The sequence below is a fragment of the Lepisosteus oculatus genome, chromosome 5, assembly GCF_040954835.1.
Source record: "Lepisosteus oculatus isolate fLepOcu1 chromosome 5, fLepOcu1.hap2, whole genome shotgun sequence".
NCBI classification, from domain to species: Eukaryota; Metazoa; Chordata; class Actinopteri; order Semionotiformes; family Lepisosteidae; genus Lepisosteus; species Lepisosteus oculatus.
Window position 1 is genome coordinate 59,270,280 of NC_090700.1, and position 21,836 is coordinate 59,292,115.

Genomic DNA, 21,836 nt, shown 5'->3' on the forward strand with positions numbered 1-21,836 from the left:
TGATGACTACAGTAATACTGTAACAGAAATCTTTCTATTCTTTCCCTATTTTGCTAATGTAACCCAGCATTCATCATTTTGCATTAAGTTTGTTTTCCTGGAATTTCTCAGATAAAGAAAAATAGGGAACCTGTCTCAGATGCAAAAGAGATAATTAGTTGTCCGTTGAAATTAAATATTAAATTAGAACGGAAGGACCCCAGCTGGCAAAAGCAATCTGGAATTCAAGGACATGTTGTGTAATGTAATTTATTCTGCTACGCTTATTTTAATTATAATCCATGAATCCCAACGTTCAGCAGACGAAAGGTACAGTAGTTCTGATAGTAGATAATGTTTATGAAATGAATTATGAGGGCTGGCTGTAAATAAGAAATGAAAGATTTCTAATATGCCCAAAAGACGTTCATTTGTGTAAGGTCCAATGGCGATGTGTTCCCTCATTCTCCCTCAGTCTCCAAGTTATACATCTGCCGGTTTAGTCATTTTCACCACCCCATGTCTGAGAGCGTCCTTTAATTGCTATTAAGGAATGCTAATAAGGGTTGTTCAGTAGATATATTTGTACAGGGAACAGAAACACAGAAATGTGTAGGGTGTTATTATCCAGATAATATCCCAGTAAGCACAGAAGCTGTTTAACACCTCTTCTCATTCCAGATACAGTATGTTGAAAATTAAGGTATTTTTCAAGTCTTCAGAATCCTGATAAGGAGTGGAAATCAAACGGTGTCATTGGTGCAATAGATGCTTTTTGGTTAAGTCACATTTTGTGGAATAAAGCCTGATGTCTGATTGGGAAAGTATGATAATTGCATTTTTGTTGAGCTTGTGTGTTAGAATTTGGTTTTACCCAGTACGCTTCATACAGCTTCTTTCCAAGGGCTTAGCATTTGAGAATGAGATGAAGAATCAGACCCCATCCCGAAAATCTTTTATTGAGCAGATCCCCGCTTTGTTCAAGGAAGCTGCCTTTTGCAGGGGAGAATGTTAATTATTTTCTCGTCTGGAAGGGACCTTGACTTGAAGACGGATGTAATCCTTTGTACTCTAATAATTATTTCTGTTCTTTTATATTGGTTGAAATGTAACCTTTTTCTCTCCCAGGCTTTGAGCCGAGTATTTCAAGGTTGCAATGTGATTTAGATGTAAATTGATTTTTAAAAAATGCTTTTAGACACTATGGTGAATGATTAAACATGTATTATATAATTACCTGTTGCTTAGAAACCAACTTTATTAGATTTATTGGGCTTGATTGTAAGAAAGGTCTGTGCACCCTGATTATCAGAAACAACAAAAGCCATGAAAGAGGAGATTTTGCTCTGTGAGTTACTGAATTCTCATTTAATAAGTGACTTTAACTTACGGGCTGCAATGATAATTTAAGTTCTTTAAATTATTTAATGTTCCTAAAAATAAGACATTTGATATATAGACATGTGTTACAGACAACCATACAGTATTACAGAGCATTCATCTTCATTTTCAGTTTTAAGAACATAAGAAAGGCTACAAAGGAGAGACAGCCATTTGGTCGATTGGTAGTGGGTAGTTAGTACTCAACTGATCCAGGGATCTCATCCAGCCATTTCTTGAAAAGAGCCAGGGTATCGGCTTCGACAGCATGGACATGACTGGCTAGCAGAGAGTGATCGTTTAATGAGTGAAGTGTCCAGTCATACCACTTAGAGAAGGACCCTAAAACTGAATAACTACGAGACTGTTTTACTCTGGAAGATGTAGGGATTTAAAAAAAGGCAGTTTTCCCCTTCTAGAGGTGATGTGCTTCTATAGTGTAATTTTCCAAGTGATGAAAGGGGCAGAGGGAAATCCCAAAAGGCTGTGTTGAGTCAGAATGAAAGGATTTTGGAGAGCCCAGAAAATTGAAAGGCTCGGGTCTTGGTGATTAATGGTGACCTCTTTTTCTTTTGTAGGTGACGGAGGCGCCCCTGGGGAGCAATGAGGTCACCCACAACATTCTCACTAATGACCGGCATGTGTCTCGGCCAGGCAGAGAGGCCTTCGCCATCATCCTGCACGGAGCCACCTCCCTCCCGCCGCTGAGTGACGGATCGGTGCCTCAGGCTTTTGCCACAGTGTGAGTGTCAGCCCACCTGCCAGCTTGCCCAGTGCACACTACCACGGGGTCCCTTCTGTAGTTTCTCTTTTCATTCCCCGATTGTGTCCTGAATCCATCCTGAGTGGTCCTGTGCTGCTTGCCCTGCTTGACCCTGCCTTACAGCTGGCTGCCTCTGCCCAGGCTGGCTTGGAATATTTCAGCAGAGTGACACGAGAGAGAACTTAATCACTGCTTCACGAAAGAGTTTCAGAAAGCTGCGCCACACTACCTTATTTCCTCAGGCTGCTGGTTCTGAGAATTATTTAGGGTTCTCAGAAGGGATAAATATAAAATGTACGCTTTCGTTTTGGGAAATGAAAGATTCAGTATCTAGGATGCATTAGTCTGAGCAAACTGAAAACTCATTAAATCTGGAGGTGAAATCACATTCACTTGCATTGTAACGGTCATTAACGGGTTGTGCAGAGCCAATTTTTTTTCAAAAAGAGGACTTGCGACCTGGATGGTGAAAATATTATTATTTTTTTGCCGTTTTCTAGTTTATTTTTTTAATTTGCTATGCCATTGGGATGAAGTTTTAATAAATTATATACAGCATGCCCAGGAAGAACACTTATACTGGGGTTCTACTTGTCAGAATTTTAAAACTTGTCTATGTCTTTACAATAGATACAGTATTAAGTCTATGTCTCTACAAACAGTATTTGCTGGTCTTTCTTGCTGTTTTACTATTTTCTGGAGGAGAGGGGCTTATTTTAATCATTGTCATGGTTTGCAGTAGCAGATAAAATTCAATTTTGTAAAAATGACACAAACATGTCCTTACAGACAGGCAGTTCTCCAGTCGACCACATCTCAGACCTTATACCTCAGAAGTCAGGTTTCCTCTCCTTTATTTGCTGCTTTTGAATTGTGCTTGCTCTGTCAGATTAGCCATCTGCTCCATCTCAAAGTGGGATGTTGTGAATGCAGAATAATTAACACATTAACTATAAATAGACCTGTTACATTGGCCTTGGAATGAAAATGCACCTTAGTTTTTAAAGCATTTCAATAAATGCATGTCACCTGCTACAGATGCATGTATCTTCTGGAATTCCAGACATGAAGACATTTCTAAAATATACTGTAGATTTCTGTAAGGTAAACTGTAAATAAGATAAACATAAAATATACCTACTGTATGACATCTGACAGTATGAATATACACACTGTTAACAGTATGATTTGAGTTGACAGTATACATTTCTCTCTATCCACCACAGTTCTAGCATGCGTGAAGTGAACTGGGCCACTTACTGTATATATGAGTTCCAAGTGAAATCAAAGCTTTCATTTTCCCATTGACTGCAACGTTTACGCTGAGCAGTTGAATGGGGCTGTTTGCCAAAAGCTTGTCCTATGTTGCCACTGCCACATTGTGGGCTTGTACTTTGTGATAGGCAGAGAGGTTGAGGCTTGTATTTAATGTGGGCCTAAAACCTAAAGTGTTGAGATGGCAAAATCACACATTTTATTCAAGCCTTTACTTCCTTAAAATAGAAATGGACTGCCATTTGAACCTTACTGCTCTTACTTCTACAGTATCTAGGCAAGACTGAGGCCCTCGTTCTACAGTACGTATGGACATTCTAACTGCAAGCTGCACAACAGATTAATTACAATGGCAGTTTGCACACAGTTTGCCCAGAGGGAAATCCCTTAGAATTTACAATAATAGATCAGTATAATGTGTTGGTTGTCCAGATATCTTTCTTAGGCAAGATCGAATTGTTCTATGACTGTGCTCCTATTGAAATTATCTGTCAGTTAACAGAGGTCGGACTTCCTTTGAATATAAAATATGTTCAATCTTACCTTTTCTATTTCTCAGTCAGTTCACTGACTGGAGAATCTTAGTCTTCATTGGTGCTCTGAATATTTAATGCCACGCAAACACTCATGCATCTTCCATGAGGGCTTCTTACCAGTAAATTCAATCAGGATTTCACAAAGCATGGGGAATAAAGTGCTGGATCAGGGAATGCAGCTGAGAAGGCGGAGTAGGGGGTGATGCACTGAAGGTTCCCAAGGGGGAAGAAGACAAGAAGAGATCAATATCATCAGCAAATGAGGGAAAGGCTTCCTCACCAGAAAATATCTGCATCCATTCTATTTTTTTTGTCCTAACATGGCTGAAGCACACTGGATTCATATCCTTTGAATTTAGAACCCTGTGCCCATGTGGGGAAGACTAAACGTGTTTATTCATTATTTATGAAAGAAGGTTTTATTGGGATGCAGACTGGTGCTTCATAATACAATCACACACAGCAGTACCTATGGATTCGCCCACATGAGGCCAGTCCCTCAGACAGACAGAAAACCAGAGCAAGAGCAGCTTTGCTGAAGAATGCACTGAGGTTTCCTGCTGCCGATGTGCTGTCTATCTACAGCAGAAGTGCTGCTGAAGAGTCTGGTTCACATCAGGAGCACAAAGCATGGTAACAGAAAGGATTAGATTTCTTTGGGTACAGCAAATATTTGTTTTTTTTTTTTTTTTAAGAGTAGAATTTAAGTTGCAGAGCTCCATGCAGATCCAGCATGTGCATCTTCACAGATGAGTGTTTGAATGAGGATCTTACTCTTAAAGTACACACCTGAAGCTCATTCGTGTTGCTGACAGAGAGGCGTTTTTTTTTTGTCCGTGTTAACTCTTTTATGATACACTTTTTACATGTTATATACAGTATACAGTAAGTATAACATTGTTCCCCCACCTCTGTCCTTTCAGGAACACATTAATGATGGTAGATAACTGTACTGTAACCTGTAAGACACTGTGTTATGTTGAGGGAACAAGTAATCAGTATGTTGCAAAAATTATTTATGTCTGGAATAAAACCAATGACCTTTGCTTATGTTATTGGATTTTTAATTTTGTTAGAGCACTTAAAAGTCAATTTAGAGAGGACCCTGTGTATTTTAAGTTAACCTCATGGAATTATATACACTGAGTGAATGAAGCTTCCAATTTATGTTATAAGCTCAATTAAGTCAATATATATCATGCAGAAATACGTTTCTCATGTGGTGGCTTTTTAACACTGTTTACATTCTAAATGTAAAGTGTTCATGCTTTACATTTAGCAGCCCACCATAACAGACATTTGATTGTTCCACCAGTTTTCACCAGTGAACGCACAGTAACTAGCAGACCAGATTAGTGCCTAAGATGAACAAGAAGGCATAGCTTTACTCATGGTATAATTAGTACCAGTTGCTGGTTCTGTAGGATTTGAAAATCCAATGCATCAGCCAACATTTGCAAATATAGTTGAAGAGCAGAACATACAGTATTTATGGAATAGGGACATAAAAGGGAGATTTCTAGATCACTTAATACATGAATATTGTCAATTTTTTGGAGAAATGAATGTGGATCTGAAGTATCATTATTACAATGGGAGCCTTATTTACATATGAAGCATGAAACACCTGTTTCTCACACTGTTGCATATTTTTGCCATTGATCTCAGCGGGTGCTTCAATCATGAATGAGTTTTTGAGGAGGTCAAATGGAAGCTTCTCTCAATGCAGGAAAGCAAAGGGGGTGCTGCCTTGAACCTGGAATTCACAAACTCCTTAAATATGAGATTTCATTATAAATAGGTAGGACTGAGGTTAGTTCGCGATGCATATCAAATATTGCAAATTGCATCAAAAAAGAACAATTGAGAGCCATACATTAAAAACATCTAACCTGGCCCTCTGCGCCTTCAAACTGGCCCTCTGTAACGGGACGTCTAAGAGTTCTAAGCTCTGCTTGAGATGATTTTCATGCCACATTTGGCAATTTCCACATGCCTGAGTGTCTATAGGAAAAATATAGAATAGAGACTTCATTTTCTGGATGTGCAGTCATCCATTAATGATTCCGAGCACACAGGTTGGCTCTCTGTAACCATAGAGAAATAGAGGGAGGGGGGACACTGCATTTTTCATCAAGGTCGACTTTCAAGTGTCCAACCTATTCATGTTTCATGTTATTGCAGAGAGATCTGCCAGAACCAAGCCATTAATGTCCTCCTAATCCAATATCACACGTGCTGAAGAAAGAATTTAACTACCTAAGGCCAAATGTCCTTTACTTCGTGTAATCTTTTAAAGACATATAAATACAAATTGTTAGTTCACATCAGGCATGACTTGGATTCATGCCTAAAGTTTAATTTCCCCCCTCTCCTTCTACTCTGTCTCACCAATCTACATCGTGTCAGTCTGTAGGTTATCTAAGTTTGACGAATCTGAATGAAGTTTTGATTGATTTAATGAACGTTGTTCCTGATGGCCAGTTCATTCAGAAGAGAAGGAACTTAATTGTCCAGATGTGAAGTCGACTACTTTAGAAACAGGTACTGTACTAGAGCTCTGGAAGGGAAAGACAAATTACCTCAGTCCTGAAGATCAGTTCCTTCAAGACACTTGGATTTTTGGTGGTGGAATTCAAAAACTCATTTTTTTGGACATTTAATTAATCTTTTTTTTTTCTCCAGGAGTGCTGTTTTATAATAGTATCCCTGTTTTGCTCTTTCTTGCCATTTCTTTAAGCACATCAGTAAAAGTTCAGAGCAGCCTACATTTTTGCAAGTGTATTTTAAACTCATGGTTCCTACTACAGTACCACTGTAATTCCTCACGTATTATGACTGTTTAGTTGAGTGTCATACACTCACAGACTTCTCCTTTCTTTTATCAAGATGTTTTTGATCATGATAATTTTGTGTGCAAACGCTGTGTAAGCCTTATATAAGCAATTCACTGAGAGAGCTTTAATGCACCAGCTCATTTTTTCCTTTTGGTTTTACAAATCAGGCATCAACTACATATCTACTGTATGTGTAGAACTGTGTAAATGTAACAATATGTAGGGTATGGTTTATTTAGCCTCCAAACATGAGACTGGGCATTTAAAGTTTATTTTGTGTTGGAGAGGGTAACGAGTTATTTCGAAAAAGTGTTTAAGTAGTGCTTTAGTACAGAAGGATACGGTACTAACGTTTCACATAAGTATCGATACCTTTTGATGTGTTGTCCAAATAATGAGGAGCCAATGAATAATAAATTATATCCTTCAGCATAACCTTGAGGGGAAGGGAAAAGGCCAATTCAGAGGTAGAAAGGAAGAACCAGAGAAAGAGAGTGAGAGAGAGCGAGAGGGTGCCCAGTACTTGTGTTATTTGGCCACAAGAGTGAAATATTTTCCTGCCTTAGCATTTCATATGGCTAATCATCCTCCTCAATGCCACTGGCCACGTCTAAAATGCTGCTTATCGAGACTCTGATGAGCACATACAGGAAGATGGAGCCTGCATGTGGGAGAAGGTTCTTCATCAAATCACGTGGCTTCAGATGAACAGCTCCACTTCAAATGGAACAGAATTGTTTTCAAGCGCAGATTCATTAATTTTTCATCTGCAGCTGGCTTTGAGGCTGGAGGAAGAGGGCAGGCTGGGCCACAGTGCAAAGGAAGGCATCTAACAAGCTGAGCTTTTAGAGCTGAGAGCTGGGAGGGCGGTAGAAGGCAGGGAGGGGTGCTGGGGGTATGTGGTGATGTTCGTCTGGTGTGGGGGGAGTGGCAGTCTGGGGGAAAAAAAAGGCACAATGAGAGAAGAGTTTTCTCTCTCAGCCTCAAGGACATGGTTTGTCTTTCTGCTCCAGACCTGACTACATGCTAGGTGACTGGCTGACTGGAAACACTGTTGATAGTTTGCAAAAAGAAACATTCTGTGAATGCCGCAAGAAGAACATCTTTATTCCCACATATTCTACCTCCTCAAGGGGTTCAAAGCAAATTAGTCTGGGGGCAGAGGTGCTCAGACTAGGGACAAAACAATGATAGAGTTTACCTTTTGTTCACATTTTATTTTACAACTCACTATGGAAAATTGCAGGCTCACTGATAAATCGAGTTCCAAATGTTACTCATTTCAGCCTGCGTTCCCTGGCTTGTATGTGGGTTTATCTTCAATTAGTCTGCCATTTTAGGTGGTTTATTTTTTAATAAACTGATAGGTCTGTATCATTGATAGTGATGTACTGTGGCTGCAGTTTCTGAATGCCTGATCATAACCCCTTTTCACAGACTGTTCTTTTTGATGCAACCTATGAGTTAAAACTAATGTTCTATTTTGTTCATTAATGGGACAACCTTCAAAGCATTTTGCTCTTGTGCAAAATTTTCTTTGCTTTTTTTTCCCTCTTCAAACAGAGCCCATTCAAAACCTCAAAATGTATTTGCACAAGTCTTGTAAAATAATTTTCCTTTAAGGCACTCAGTCCTGCATTTTTGTCTGAATCATTCAGTAGATCCTTCGTCTTTGTGTATCTTAACACTAGCTCTAGGAATAGCTCCAGTGCTGTGAATGCTGAATGTATGATTACACACCCAAATTGGTGTGAAAATCAAGTGAAATGGCTGAATGAATTTATCTGTTGGAAAAGCATCTGGGCATTTAACTTTGGAATGCCATCCATCGCTGCATTTTCTAACAGCTTTATCCAATTCAGGGTTGCATATATTTTGATCCTAAAAAGATCACAAAAAGCCACACAGGTCTGCCAATTTAGCCAACCATCAAAGAAGATGCTAATCAATTTGATAGATGTTTTCTATGATTAGGTTATTATTAAGTAATGTATGAGATTACTGAAATGTTTGACATGCTTCTTAGAAAATCTCATTCTGAAAAGATGTCAATTGAGCCTCAAGGACCAAACCAGTATATAAAAATTGTTCTCTAATGTTGGAAACTGTTCACAACGCATACTGTACAGTAAGTATAACAGTACTCATTTTGTCAGAATCACATCTTGCTTTGGAATAATACCCTCATTGTGGGCGTTTGATACTTTGGTTAAGGATTTCATTTTTCCTCTCTGGGCTAAAGGCAAGCTTAATTTTTAGGTGTCAAAGCTCAAGATGTACCGTAAATATATAACCGAATCATACGTGTATTTAAATGTGTCCCTTTGAACATAATTTTACAATCTGGTACTGCAGTGAATATTATTCATATAAGGGGTTTTGGTACCAGTGAACTATCTAATCTGTGTTCAGTTTTGGGCACTGGGGATCATATGCATTTATTGATCTACCAGTTATGTATTACTTGCAGCAGAATATTTGCCAAGAAGGTCTCTATAGGAAAATGTAATATGGACAGCCAGCCTAGAAGAAACAGCAGGGGAACTGAGGAAACTAATAAAAGACAGTAAGAGCGTCTGGAAAAGCCATCTTAGGCAATATAAATTGGAGACCAGCTGAGAAATGACACTATGCTCTGCTAAACAGGCATTGATTGAGTCTGAACCCAAGCCGGTTAGCACTGCAAGCTCCCTCACTGCTGTGGGAGCAGAGGTGTTCCACAGTGCAGTACACAAATACATTTCCTCTTAGCTGCTCAGAAACAGAATCTGCTCCTGGAAAAACACACCCATATTCTCGTATATACCCTGGGACCGCAATAAAAAAGTTCATTTTACATACATATGTCAACCACAAAAGGCAAATCACTTTATTTAATAGTTGAACTACTTTAATACTTATAATATTTCACCTTTTCCTCTTATTTTTGCTGGAAATACACCGCCCTTCAATCAGTAAATTCCAAACCAAGTACACTGACTGCTTCCATACCAAACTGTATTTTAATGTTGTTTAACATAGTGTAACTAGTGTACCTAGTGTCTGTTGACATGAGTGTTATATATGCCGAAAGTCTTGTTAAAAATGTTACTAAGTCTTCCACTGATGCAGTCCTCTATATTTATTGAGTGGAATACAAGTCTCCTCATGTGTTGGGTGTCATACGTACTCAGGAGACAACCCTCATGCCCAAAGTCCTCTCAGTTTAACTGTTGTGTCTGTTTGTATGCTGTGTGCTGGGGGCTGAAATGAGTGTGCCCAATATTTTTTTTTTAAACTGAAACCCACCTCCTGGACTTATTCCCTAGAAATTTCTATCTGCTGCATATGTGTCGTTTGTAATTTAGACCTGTAGGAAAAAAATCCAATCAATGGTGATAAGTAATTCATGAGCTGTTCTGTATAGCAGTCAATTTCTTTCGGACTCACTGCACTATTTATATTTTGTCATTTTAATGCCATTTGTGGTTTGAGAATTCATCTATCGCCAAAATCTATTACAAAATGCACTATTTTCTTGCTTCATGTTATATTTTAAATTTTCAAATTTAGTTTTTTTCATTCTTAAGATATTATGAAGGGAATTATTTTAATAATGTAAATACTCCCAATAAGGTACAAAGTGTCACTTGAACATTGTTGTTTTAATATGTTAATTTGTTTCTATTATGTAGAGAGAATAATTTACAGCCTGGTAGTGTTTGATGTTTGGCATTGCGGCTGGTAATGACTGTCTTAATTTACAATGCAAAACACAAAATTGCAGGGGCTCATTAAAAAGAGGATTATACATTTGGATTCAGTCCATAAGTATCTGCAGTTATTGTGTTACACCCACCAGATGAATGGTGATAAACCTTTGGAGCCCTGAAAAGATTGGACCTTGTTGCATAAACAGCTCTGAATAAAAGTAATCTTTGTCAATAAAGAATGCAACACTGTAAGGATGCAGAAATAAAGATAACCAGAGTTTAATTTTAAGACTTGTAAACCCATTGCTCTTGTGTGTGTAGCTTGTTCAATTGGAATCCTAATTACAAGCATTCTTAATCTTTGTTATGGAGCAACAATGAAACAACACTGTTTTCAAGAAAGCATAGCCTCCATGTATATAATCCAGATTGACACATAAGGCATTAGCACAGTCGTCTTGTAGTGTGATCAGGTTTCAGTTATCAAGCTAGGGAATAATAAATACTGGGCTGGGATACTTCCGAAAGAAACAGGTTGCTGCTGGAGGTGGTGTTGGTGGACTGGTACAGTAGGGGGCACTCTTCCTTCTCCACTAGAATTTCCAAACCAAGGTGCCATTGGGGTGGCTGGAGCCACTGTGGTGCACAAGGTGGTGCCCTTTGGAAAAGCCTTCAGAATGGTTATTCTGGATCGCCAATGTCCCAGGGCGCTTTTCAAAAGAGTATGGGTGCGGTACTCCGTGTCCTCAGGGCTTGCACAAAATTCCTAACATTCCCCCCTGTTTCCATGGGTGAAGCAATGTCTCACTTCTCCACCTGCTGTGTAGTGGAGCTCCTGGAATCTACTGCAGAAGGGTGCTCGGACCCCCAGGTGTAGGCTGCCCTCCTGGATGTGTGTCCCATCCTACAGTGAGCTCTGTATGAGAAGCACTTTGGAATTCTTTGGCATGGAAAGCCTCTCACGAATTCCAGAAATGATCAATTCTTTAAAATCTGGTTCTAGAAACACTAGCTGAAGCACATGCTTGGACAGCCACAAAAGAGGAAAAATACAATATTAGGGTTTAGTGTGAATAAATTCATCGCCCTTTTCATGCTTTTGGCACTTTAAAATATTTAAAGAGGAAAATCAGAAGCTGTAGCTTCCCTCTTGTTTATTCATAGTGATATCTCCTCTTAAGAGTCCACACATTGGGTATGAGTCTTAGTATAGAAGGCTTTATAATACATATGACGGTGCCAATTTTGTCAGACCAACTTGGATTTTTGAAGCAAATGTTCTGCCATTTCTTTTTGTGCAAGAGTGCATGACGTTTTCCTTACATATACAGTACCAACTCGTTTACCCATGGAACCAGTCAGGATTTACTAGGGACGTGCATTTGAGAATACCCACGGCAGTATGGATTTTAGTTTTCCAAGAGCTTTTAAACTTTTAAGCTTTTTACTCCCTAAACAAGGGAGTAAAAACTTCCTGAATGATTTGCAACTCTGTGCAGTGACCTGATTCCGAAGGCAATTTAAAGACCTCACTGCAGTTTCTGAAGGTTGCAGTAACCGAAACACGTACATGAGCTATTTTTTTTTTCTTTCCTTGGTTTAAGTAACCTATCAGCCAGGGCTGTCATCTCTTTCCCAGCTGCAAACAGCTGGGAGAACGAAGGACAGTATATATATTTTAATAACTTCCTGCCAAATGAACTCTTCCGAGTGGTGATGTCATATCAGGGCTAATGCACACTGACATCTCCAGCCTCGTTAAAACAACTGATATCATTCTGAACAGTAAACAAAGCAGAGGAATTAAAGGCCCTTCTCAAACTCTGTTAAAGCAGCCACTAACACGGTCTTCCAGCATTATGCTACCTTAACCTTTTCATCACTCAGATCTGTGACAGAGGGCTGTCGTTTGAAGTTTGTGATCTTTTAAAATAATCAGATTCCACTTTTTGTTATTTTATCCCGTGACATTTCAAAGTTTTAGCTTATTTAAGCTTGAATTGCTTCTTCTGATGATGTTATTAATAGTCCCATGAGTAGTGGCTATTGAACGAACAAACAGTCCAGTATCAATACAGGAGATACAGGTTCATTTTTAGATGATTCTGTGATTGCTGTGATGATGGATCCTTTAATCAAAAATAGGCTCCACTATGTAATTTCTCCTTTTTTCCACCTGTCTTGTTGGCGTATACATGCTTCCCATTACTTAAGAAAAACAAATGAATGTCATTAAGCCACTTTTTTTACTTTTGATAAGGTGACTCATTTATAAGGACGGAATCATTTTTCCACAGCCACCAGGCACACACCCAAAGAGTTATAGCAAAACGCGGTTGGCTTCTCCATTTCCTTTCTCCATCTATGCAACAAAAGTCGTACCATATGAAGTATGCCACATGATGTTCTCTAGTCTTTTTGACATGGCTAAAGACTATACATAAAAGGAATGGGATTTATTGGTCACTGTTCTGATTTGTTTTGTTTTTTTATGTCCTACAGATTGTGGACAACCTGCATTAATTAGGAAAGGCAAACAGGGATAGCAAATACACATCACATGAAGTAAATAGTCCTTCCTGGAACAGTGTCATTTTAATGAATGGCGTACATGAACTACTGTATGCTCTTGTTCTTTAGAGAAATGGAGCATGAAGCATGGTTTAACCTGAGAGCAGAGGATGAATTGGCAGGCTGTGGAGTAACAAGGTAGTGTGTTTGTGTAATATTGTTTCCTTGCAAGGCACATTCATTAGCCTGTTTGTCCACTGTCTCATTGTATTTGATAATGGTAGACCTCATTTAAGGGTTTTAAAGCAGGCCATGTCTCTTCTGCAGTTTTGTTTTGATGGGTTGGGAAAAAAGTGGTAACTTTTAATCTAATTTTAAAATGAGTCATCTAATGTTTTAGATGTTGTTTAATGGATCTGTCTCTGTAAAGATCAACAACACCAATGACTGAATTTATGACCTGGACTTGGTGCAAATCCCTTATGGGGAAACACAAATGACTGTAAACTGAGCAAGCTGATTGACAAGAACACAGCATAACATGCATTTTAGTGATTCATACTGTACATGGTATCTGTCAAATTCATTTATATCAATTCTATGTTGAAAATCATTCAACGGCTGTTATGTTTAAATCAATAAAAAAGAGAATCTTGGAGAACGTATTTAATAAAATGCAGAGGGAAAATACAATTCATTTAAATATAACCCTCATGTAAAATTAATAAAATCGTTCTCATTTCTTCTATAGGAATTTCAAAGTACATTAACAACACAGGGTGGCGTGGTGGTGCAGTGCTCGGCATGCTGCCACTCAGCGCAGGGGCCCTGGGTTCAGCTCACGGAGTTTGTATGTTCTCCCTCCATTAGCGTGGCTTTCCTCGGCGTGCTCTGGTGTCCTTCCACGGTGCAAAAACTGTGGCTTCTATGAAAGTTGGCGTTTCTGTGAGTGTGGCAGTGTGCCAGAGGTGGAGGGTGTACTCTACCTTGTGCCCGTTGCTTGCTGGGATCAGCACTGACTCCCCCGTGACCCTGAATTGGAAGAACTGGTCAGAAAATGGATTGATCGAACACACTGCTTTTGTTAGAACGCCTCGAGATCTCTCATAACTTTAAAATGGATCCCATTTTTTTCTGAAGTACAGTACACTTCCTTCCATGGGACATTGGCTCCTGGACAAATATTGAGGAGGTCAACTTCAAAAGTCATGGCCCAAACTGAAACAACGACAAACATCCGTCATCACATGATACTTCTGGAGTTTATCGAACTGGGTCATGCTGTACACAAGTGTCTCACAAGATATGAATAGAGTAGTGTCAGTTTCGAATACACCCTGAATTGCTCTGATCCATTTTGTAGATGCAAGCATCATTGACATGATACATTTCGTAGATGCAAGCTGATGAGGTTTTTGTTTGATAATTTGTACATTCATTTTTGAGATGTCTAGCCTTCTCTGCTTACAATACACTGTGCATTCATCCTGAATGCCATGCTTTTGGTTACATTTATTGGACAATTTACTGGAAGCTGATGTCTAGATTTGATTATGTCTCTAAAGATTAATAACTGTGTAAAACAGCGACTGTATTGGCTGCAATGCATTATTTTTAATGATGATCTGGCAGTTAGCTGTATTTGGTATGTTTTTAAAAGAAACGTTAATGTCTTAAATATAAAAATTAAAGCAAAACATTTTAGTCTGTATTGTTTACTTTTGTGACAGATTACACTTTTCTCCCTTGCTCATATGGGAAGCCTAGTTTAGGTTTAAAAGGGACACAGCCAGCAAAAACAGGTTTATCACGCTGACTTGTTCTTTTTTTTTCTGTGCGATATTCGAAGAAAAAGAGCGCCTCCGAGTCCAGAACTGTGTGCTGCATCGAATCCTGCCGATTAGCAGAAGTGACACTCATTAAATTACCCAGACTACGTTTGGGGTGTGTGGTCCCTCTAATCCCAGCAAGTGAACCGACTCATATGACAGTCTCGGGGAGGGGGGGAGCCGCTGGGCCTGGCTGATCCCGCAGTGGTATCTGTGCATTCACTCGGGGAGATTAGGAGTGCCAGGTCCCATGAGGCCTTATCAGAGAGATGTCTGGGAAGGGAGGCTGGCAGCAAGCACTTTTCCTCAGCCCTATTAAGAAGGCTTAGGCTCAGAAGAAAGAAAAACTGTGTGTTTTTATAAATTGTCTAAGGCTGGTGGGGTTTTTCGGAGGGAGGTGTGGGGAGGGAATTCATGTGATTAAACTGGGATTATGAAACCGATTCCCTTTTATGCAAAGACTTAGTTTCAGAAGAGAAACATTTTTGAGAGCCAAATGGTGGCAGGTGGCTACCATATCTCCCATTATTCTAAAACAGGAGGAGACTACAGCTAATAACATGTATCATTGAATTATGAGATTAATGTCAATAGTTCAGTATAGTTATTTTGTTTTCCGGCACTCACTCCCTGTTATCACAACCTTCTCCAGTTTTAGACCAATCTAATATCGTAGTATTTCATATCTCTAACTTAAATCAGACTGAGAGCATTTTGCAATTTCTTTTAATGGGGTATGGAGGCCGACGGTTTTTTTAACCTATTACCAAACTGAGTCTTGTTTCTGCAACTCCAGTGGAAAAGGATCAATTCATCTTTATTAAACTTTATAAAAATAAACTCCCAGCAATGTATCTCCCAGCTGCTGAATAAACTGCCTCTTTTCTCCCCACGTGTGTGTTCCCCTGCGCAGGAAGAGTGGGGCGGACGAGAGGCAGGGCCGGCGCAGCCAGGGGGTGACCCACAGCGTGAAGCAGCCCACACACTGCCCCTCCTGGGGGGAGAGGGTGCTGCTGGAGCTGGGGGAGGAGGAGGCCGCGAACGAAGGTGAGGTCCCGGGATAGTGCACGGGTACATTGCATGGAGCAAAGCCATGTACTGTAGGCCGTTAGAGCGTCTGCGTGTGTGTCTGAATGGGGCAGGACCTCTGACCGGCCCGACTGCCGCAGCTGACTTTAATAATCCTCTGAATCCACATAAGAACAAGGCCAGAGTTTCCTTTTTATTAACCCACAACCTTTGCAGTCTTCACATTTTCTAAGAAAGCCATGCATAAATTACGAAGTATGAAACCTTATAGTTTTACAGATTTGTACCCCGATGGAGGCTCTCTGATAAAAACTAATAAGCACTGATTTCTTTCAGTGGGCATTTAAAGGTCTGTTCTGTTTTGAGAAAAAAATTAGGGGGACAGAGACTTGATTCCTTTCAATTTTATAGGGCAGTTGTCCCTACAAAGATTCCTGGTGGTTAAACCTGATGGTACAGTATGAGTGTACTGTGTCTCTTTCATTCCGCCAAGAGGCACAAAGGCCAGTCTTGAAATACAGAGATGTGAATGACTTGAGAACCATTCAAAGAGCAAGGGAAGCTCCAGGACAAATAAGTTGCTCTTAGCCAACTCAGGAGTGACTGATTAAGAACATTTACACCTCTGCTTTCAAAAAGTCTTTGCACTTCTCAGGAGCGCAGTGACAGTTTAATCTTTCTGCAACGATAGGTGGTATTTGTGAGCTGCCAGACTAAGGCAATCATAAAAAAAAACAGAAATTACGTTGGCAAGAATTGTGTTCGAAAGAGATTGAAAAGGTTTTAAATGCTGTTTTCTCCCTGAAGCGAGTCATCCCTGCTTATTGATTGTGTAGCCACCTGAAAAATGATTCAGACCAGCTACCACCTTACTGTCTCAGTCTGTGACAACCAAGCCTCCGATTGTGACTTCCATCTTCGAACGTCTGATGAAGGAACGTGACTTGGATTTCCTGTCTATGTTGTGACTGAAACTTCAGTTGCATCATAATCCTTTCCATTTAGTTTTATGGGTTTTGGTGTTTTTCCAGCTCATATTTTTTACCAAATAAAATCCATGCAGAAACATTATGTATTAAGGGTTGAATGGGAAAAACTGACCAAACCAGTTTCTGGTAGAACCGTATTGTTTTTAATTGAACTTATGTCGGTCTAGGTTTTGGATGAATTGATGTCAATACGCTGAATTTTCTGAATTTACATTGAAAGACATGTTTGTTAAAACAGGAAACCAAGTTCCATCCATCAGATATACTAGGTATTTGTTTGTTGCTTTGTCTGATATTAAGCTTGGTTAATAGTGATTGGGGGCTTGGAGCTTGAGGTTATTGCTCTCTTTGCTAATTATGGATGTGTGCTCTGACTTGAGCGCACATGATATTTAGGTTATCTTCCATTTGAATACAATAAAAGGGTTTGCTAGGTCAAACAGCTATGACTGTAGGAAGATGTGAACCAGCTGGATATGACTGCGGAATCCACTGTTGTTATGCGTAAATATGAAAGAAGTAAACACAGTGCAACAAACACTTCATGCATCTTGATTTTGTACCTTTCTTTACAAAATAGCTACCCATATTGGAAGGAAGAATGAAAAACTGGAACATCTATAGTGGCTGCTTCTCTGCTAGCTTTGCACTTGACTGCTCTTCTATGAATACTAACAGAACAAGTTTTTTCTGCATTTCTGCTTCAAAAAAGGGAAAAATCTATCTCTCTGTGAAATTGCTTTGTCTTGTTCTGCAAATCAGCGTTCTGAAAAGCCTTTCTGTTGATAATAATTGCAGAGCGTGGGCCTGACTATTGTAGCTGCATGATTTGAGCCTGTTAAGTGACAAAATAATTACACGTTTGGTTTAATGGCTTCTCCCAAAGTGTAGACAGAGTGATTGCTGTGATGTGAACAGAATGCTGATGTCGACTGGAAGCTGAACTACTGAACGTCACTACCATCTCCTTTGTTTGGCTAACTGCTTAATCTCACAGCCAGTGTCTCTTTTACAGTCTGTATAGTGACCTTATTGGAGGGCAGGAAAGTCAAAGCTAGACAAACAAGCAGGTGACATACACAAATGTGACAATTAGATGTTTCCGAAACATTTATACCAAAACCCAGTCCCTGCGCCCTTTTTTTTTCATTTGAAAAGCCATAACTGGGAATCTTGGGCAATTTATCTACAATACGCACTGTCTACGGAGTGATTGGCTGAGAAATGGTACTAAATGTCCTGTGTCTGTCTCAATCCCAATCACAGGAATTTGAAATTACTGTAATACCCCTTCACACATCAGCTTAGTAGGCTCAGGCGTATCTACCAGGTGTAACTAAAAGAGGCTGGAAAAAAAAAGTACTGAGAAGCTCAGAAAATGGTTTGGAAAAATAAAGTGCAGTATTTGAAATATGCGTTTATCATGCCGTTTCTCACAATTGACATTAAATTGTACCCTTCTGTCCCCAGTATAACCGGAAGGTCAGAATCATTTGGCATGCATACTCTGGCTGTTCCCAATTGGTTTGATTTTATTTGCATTGAACCAAAGAAGTCCAGTATAAGGTTCAGGATCGTGTTTAGTTTATAGCTTTTATAGTAGGCAATTTCCTACAAGTACAGTAGGTATAGTAAAGCTATTCTGAAGCTATAAACCAAGCAGACTGCTGGGAGGAATTAGTTTATACATTCTGCCTGCAGCCACTTATTGTTAGTTTTATATTTAAAGAGTGTTTTTCATATCATACGTGCTTAAATACTTAATAAAAACCTAAAAGTCTCAGAATTGGTGAACAATGTTTTGCAAATGCCCTCAAGGTAGTATTATTTTTTAGCACAAAGTTAAAAGATTCTGCTGACATGCTGTGCTAATCAACCAAACTGCATGAGGACCTTTATACTATTGTTATTAAATGAAAGTCTGGACTTGAGGTAAAAGAACAGTCTTTTGCAATAATGTAGCATGATTGTGCTATTAATCAGCATGCAACATTTAATTTTAGTCCAGAACTGTATTTTTTCACTTGAACACACGCTTCATTAATGCACTAATTATAAATTGATTTATGCTTTGCAACACAGTATACGCAGTACATTTTTATTACTCCTTAGAATTATGTGAGGTAAATATTTCATATTTGCTCTGTTTTAAAAACATTATGTGCAAGCGTGTTGTTTTGAATTTTACACCCTGAAGTCAATTCATGACCAAGGATAAGAGCATTTGAGTTAATTAAAAATGAAATAATATTAAAGATTCTATTCATTTCCTTAGTCTGACATACAGTATGACATGTACATTGTTATCTCAAATTTTTTGGGAAAAAAAATCAAAAATCAAAAACTAGAATCACTATTAATATGTGTACTATTTATGTTATGGTAAATTGTACTTAACCATCATTAATCTCTATATTTGTAGCTGCAAGAAATTAATTATTTTGTTGATCTCTTTTTAATTACCATGTATTATGAAGAGGGTGTGAATAATTACCACAACTACACTCCACTAAGAGCGAAGACAATTGTGCTTCTGCAGGTGGTTGATTTAATGCTGCATACTGTAGATATTTTTTCCTTGCTTTCATATTAGGTCTTACTGCCATGCCATTTACTTAAATGCTACAAATATTTTATAACTAAGATCCAGGAATGCATTTCTTAGTCTATTAGAAACATAACACAGAAATATTGACCACTTTCTTTTGAAAAAGAAGGCTGTTTTTAGCATTGGACATTTTGTGGGTCTTACGTCTTTCTAAGTGAATCTAACAGTGATCCAGCAACATAGGATTTATTAAACCATGAGACTGTATGAATGTGTGTCTGTATGAAGTATCATACTTACTCATGCAGTATGCAAACCTCAGGCAAAATTGTATTAAAGTCAGCTTTAAAGCTGGGTCTGTTTGAACTTGGTATTGAGAGAAAGCACCCTATACAAGAAGAGGCTAGCCAGACTACAGCAGGATTTATGTTCAACCCTTCGACCATCTTTTTTGCCACATACGTGGATGAAATTTCATTTTTCCAATTAAATAATTTACGGATTTGAAATAAAATGACATCCTGTAGATTTCAGCAACTACAGTTCTTGGCCAAATTGGATAAATTCATTTAAGATCTAAGGGAGACCTGTAAGATCTGCTGGACTGCTTCTCTTCAGGACCAGGGCTGGCCACTTCTACCCCTAGACCAACCAATGACCAGGTGACAGGAAGTTGGATTGTACCACCAACTCAATCAAATTTATTGAAAACATTTAGCTGACGATACTTGACAGAGGACATTTAAAGATGTTTGTGCTATATGTTTAGAATTCCAAGACATAGATACAAAGGTTTTTATTTTGGTGGTGCATTTTGTTTTTACTTATCTAAAGCAGCCAAATTAAAACGTATGGCTATTCTTCCCTTGTGCTTTGTCTTTCCCTGTCGATGGCCACATAGAGATGGTCCTTAGTGTGGCTGACAGTCGAACTAAAGAGCTCCTGGCCTACTATCGCCTACCTTTGCGTCATCTCCAGCCTTTTCACCACTACCACATGGAACTGGTGCAGGTAAGTGTCTCCCAGTGCAATCACTCAGCAACTACACAGCTTATCCCCACCAGTTAGATGCCTTCTTCAGGAATTCTTCATCAGTGGCTCATCAGCCATCCAAATGCCTTTTCTCTGCTGTAGGCTGGCTATAGGATGCCATATCTCCTCAGCCACAGGGCATAATTTACACAGAACAGATTAAAACACTGCATACTCTTTCCTCCTGTCTCCTGATTGCATATGTCAGGCTTTGCCAACAAGCATTCATTTACCAGTTGACATAAGGACATCTGAAGTTTCTGAAAAAAACATACATTGACTTGTGGGATTCTACAGCTTCTGGTCTTTGTCCAGCCTGAGGATGTTATACACATGGTGATTTCAAAATGAATTATATAAGCAAATATAAAAAATAATTGTAAATCCAACAAAGGCTTATTGAACAATGGAAAGCAAGTCATAATAAGGTTTCCAAGACGGTTTCCCAAACCTAGCCCTGTATATAGGAAGGGTATGAAGATGTAAGTTCATGCCAGACCACACACCACCTAAAATACCTTTTAAGTGCTTATGTAGAGTGATGTAACGAACAACTTTCATCTTCAAAACCAGACTGTGATTTCTCATCCCTATACTTTGAAACAGCAGGGGACATAGAGCAGCTCTGCCTGTCGGTATTGAACGTCTGCTGTGCAAGCAGAGGAATAGCCATAGGCAAAGTTCTTCAAAGAGCCTTTTTCAATGCTGAATCATGAATAACCAATGCCTTGTTTACTGTATGTGGTGAAATCGAAACACTTGGACTATACTCTGCATTCCTGGGAGAAGCCTAACAGAGTGAGATCCAGTTAAGTGTTTCTTGAGAACATCTGTCTAAGCAGAGTGTGCTGTTTGTTCATTTTGTTTTATAAAGTGTAGCTAGAAAGCACTTACATTCGCTTTGCGTATAACACAGTTTTCTTAAAAATGCTTAGTTTGTTTTGAGTTAGTAAGTAAAAATAGACACAGTGCTTTATTATTTTGGTATTCATGTTATCCTTGTGGGACCAGACATAACTTTAAGCTGCTCTTGTTTCCACATGGGAAAAAATGTAATGACACACACAGCAGTTTAACAGAAGCCACCCTTACAGTATTGGTACTGACAACTATGGCTAACATAATTAATTTCACATCATGGTGTGTTGTGATACTATGCAGAAATAATTAAAACTGTATAATTTACTTTGAATGAGCAATACTGTGCAAGTACACTGGCAGTATTGAGTGTTTTAGATGTGGATAATTTGTTTCATTGTTTGTATTCATTCATATCTGAAAGTGTAATCCGTACATTGTAAAACCATTGGTAAGAACCATTGGTAGTGTTCAAATAAAAACCTAGTGCGTGCATACAAGTAACAGACAAGACAACATTAAAATGTAAAATTGATCAAATCCTGTTTTTAACTAACTTTTAACTGTTGCATACAGCT

At 38.9% G+C, this 21,836-nt stretch overlaps 1 protein-coding gene across 2 annotated transcripts in view; it reads left to right on the plus strand.

Moving 5' to 3' along the window:
* The window catches only part of ccdc33 (coiled-coil domain containing 33), a 99,110-nt gene that overhangs the window by 26,655 nt on the left and 50,619 nt on the right, over nucleotides 1-21,836 (plus strand). For both annotated transcript variants that reach the window (XM_069190741.1, XM_069190740.1), the window contains exons 5-7: nucleotides 1,938-2,101; nucleotides 15,716-15,849; nucleotides 20,270-20,379. In XM_069190741.1, the coding sequence (XP_069046842.1) occupies nucleotides 1,938-2,101; nucleotides 15,716-15,849; nucleotides 20,270-20,379 (408 nt within the window). The remainder of the gene's footprint in view (nucleotides 1-1,937; nucleotides 2,102-15,715; nucleotides 15,850-20,269; nucleotides 20,380-21,836) is intronic.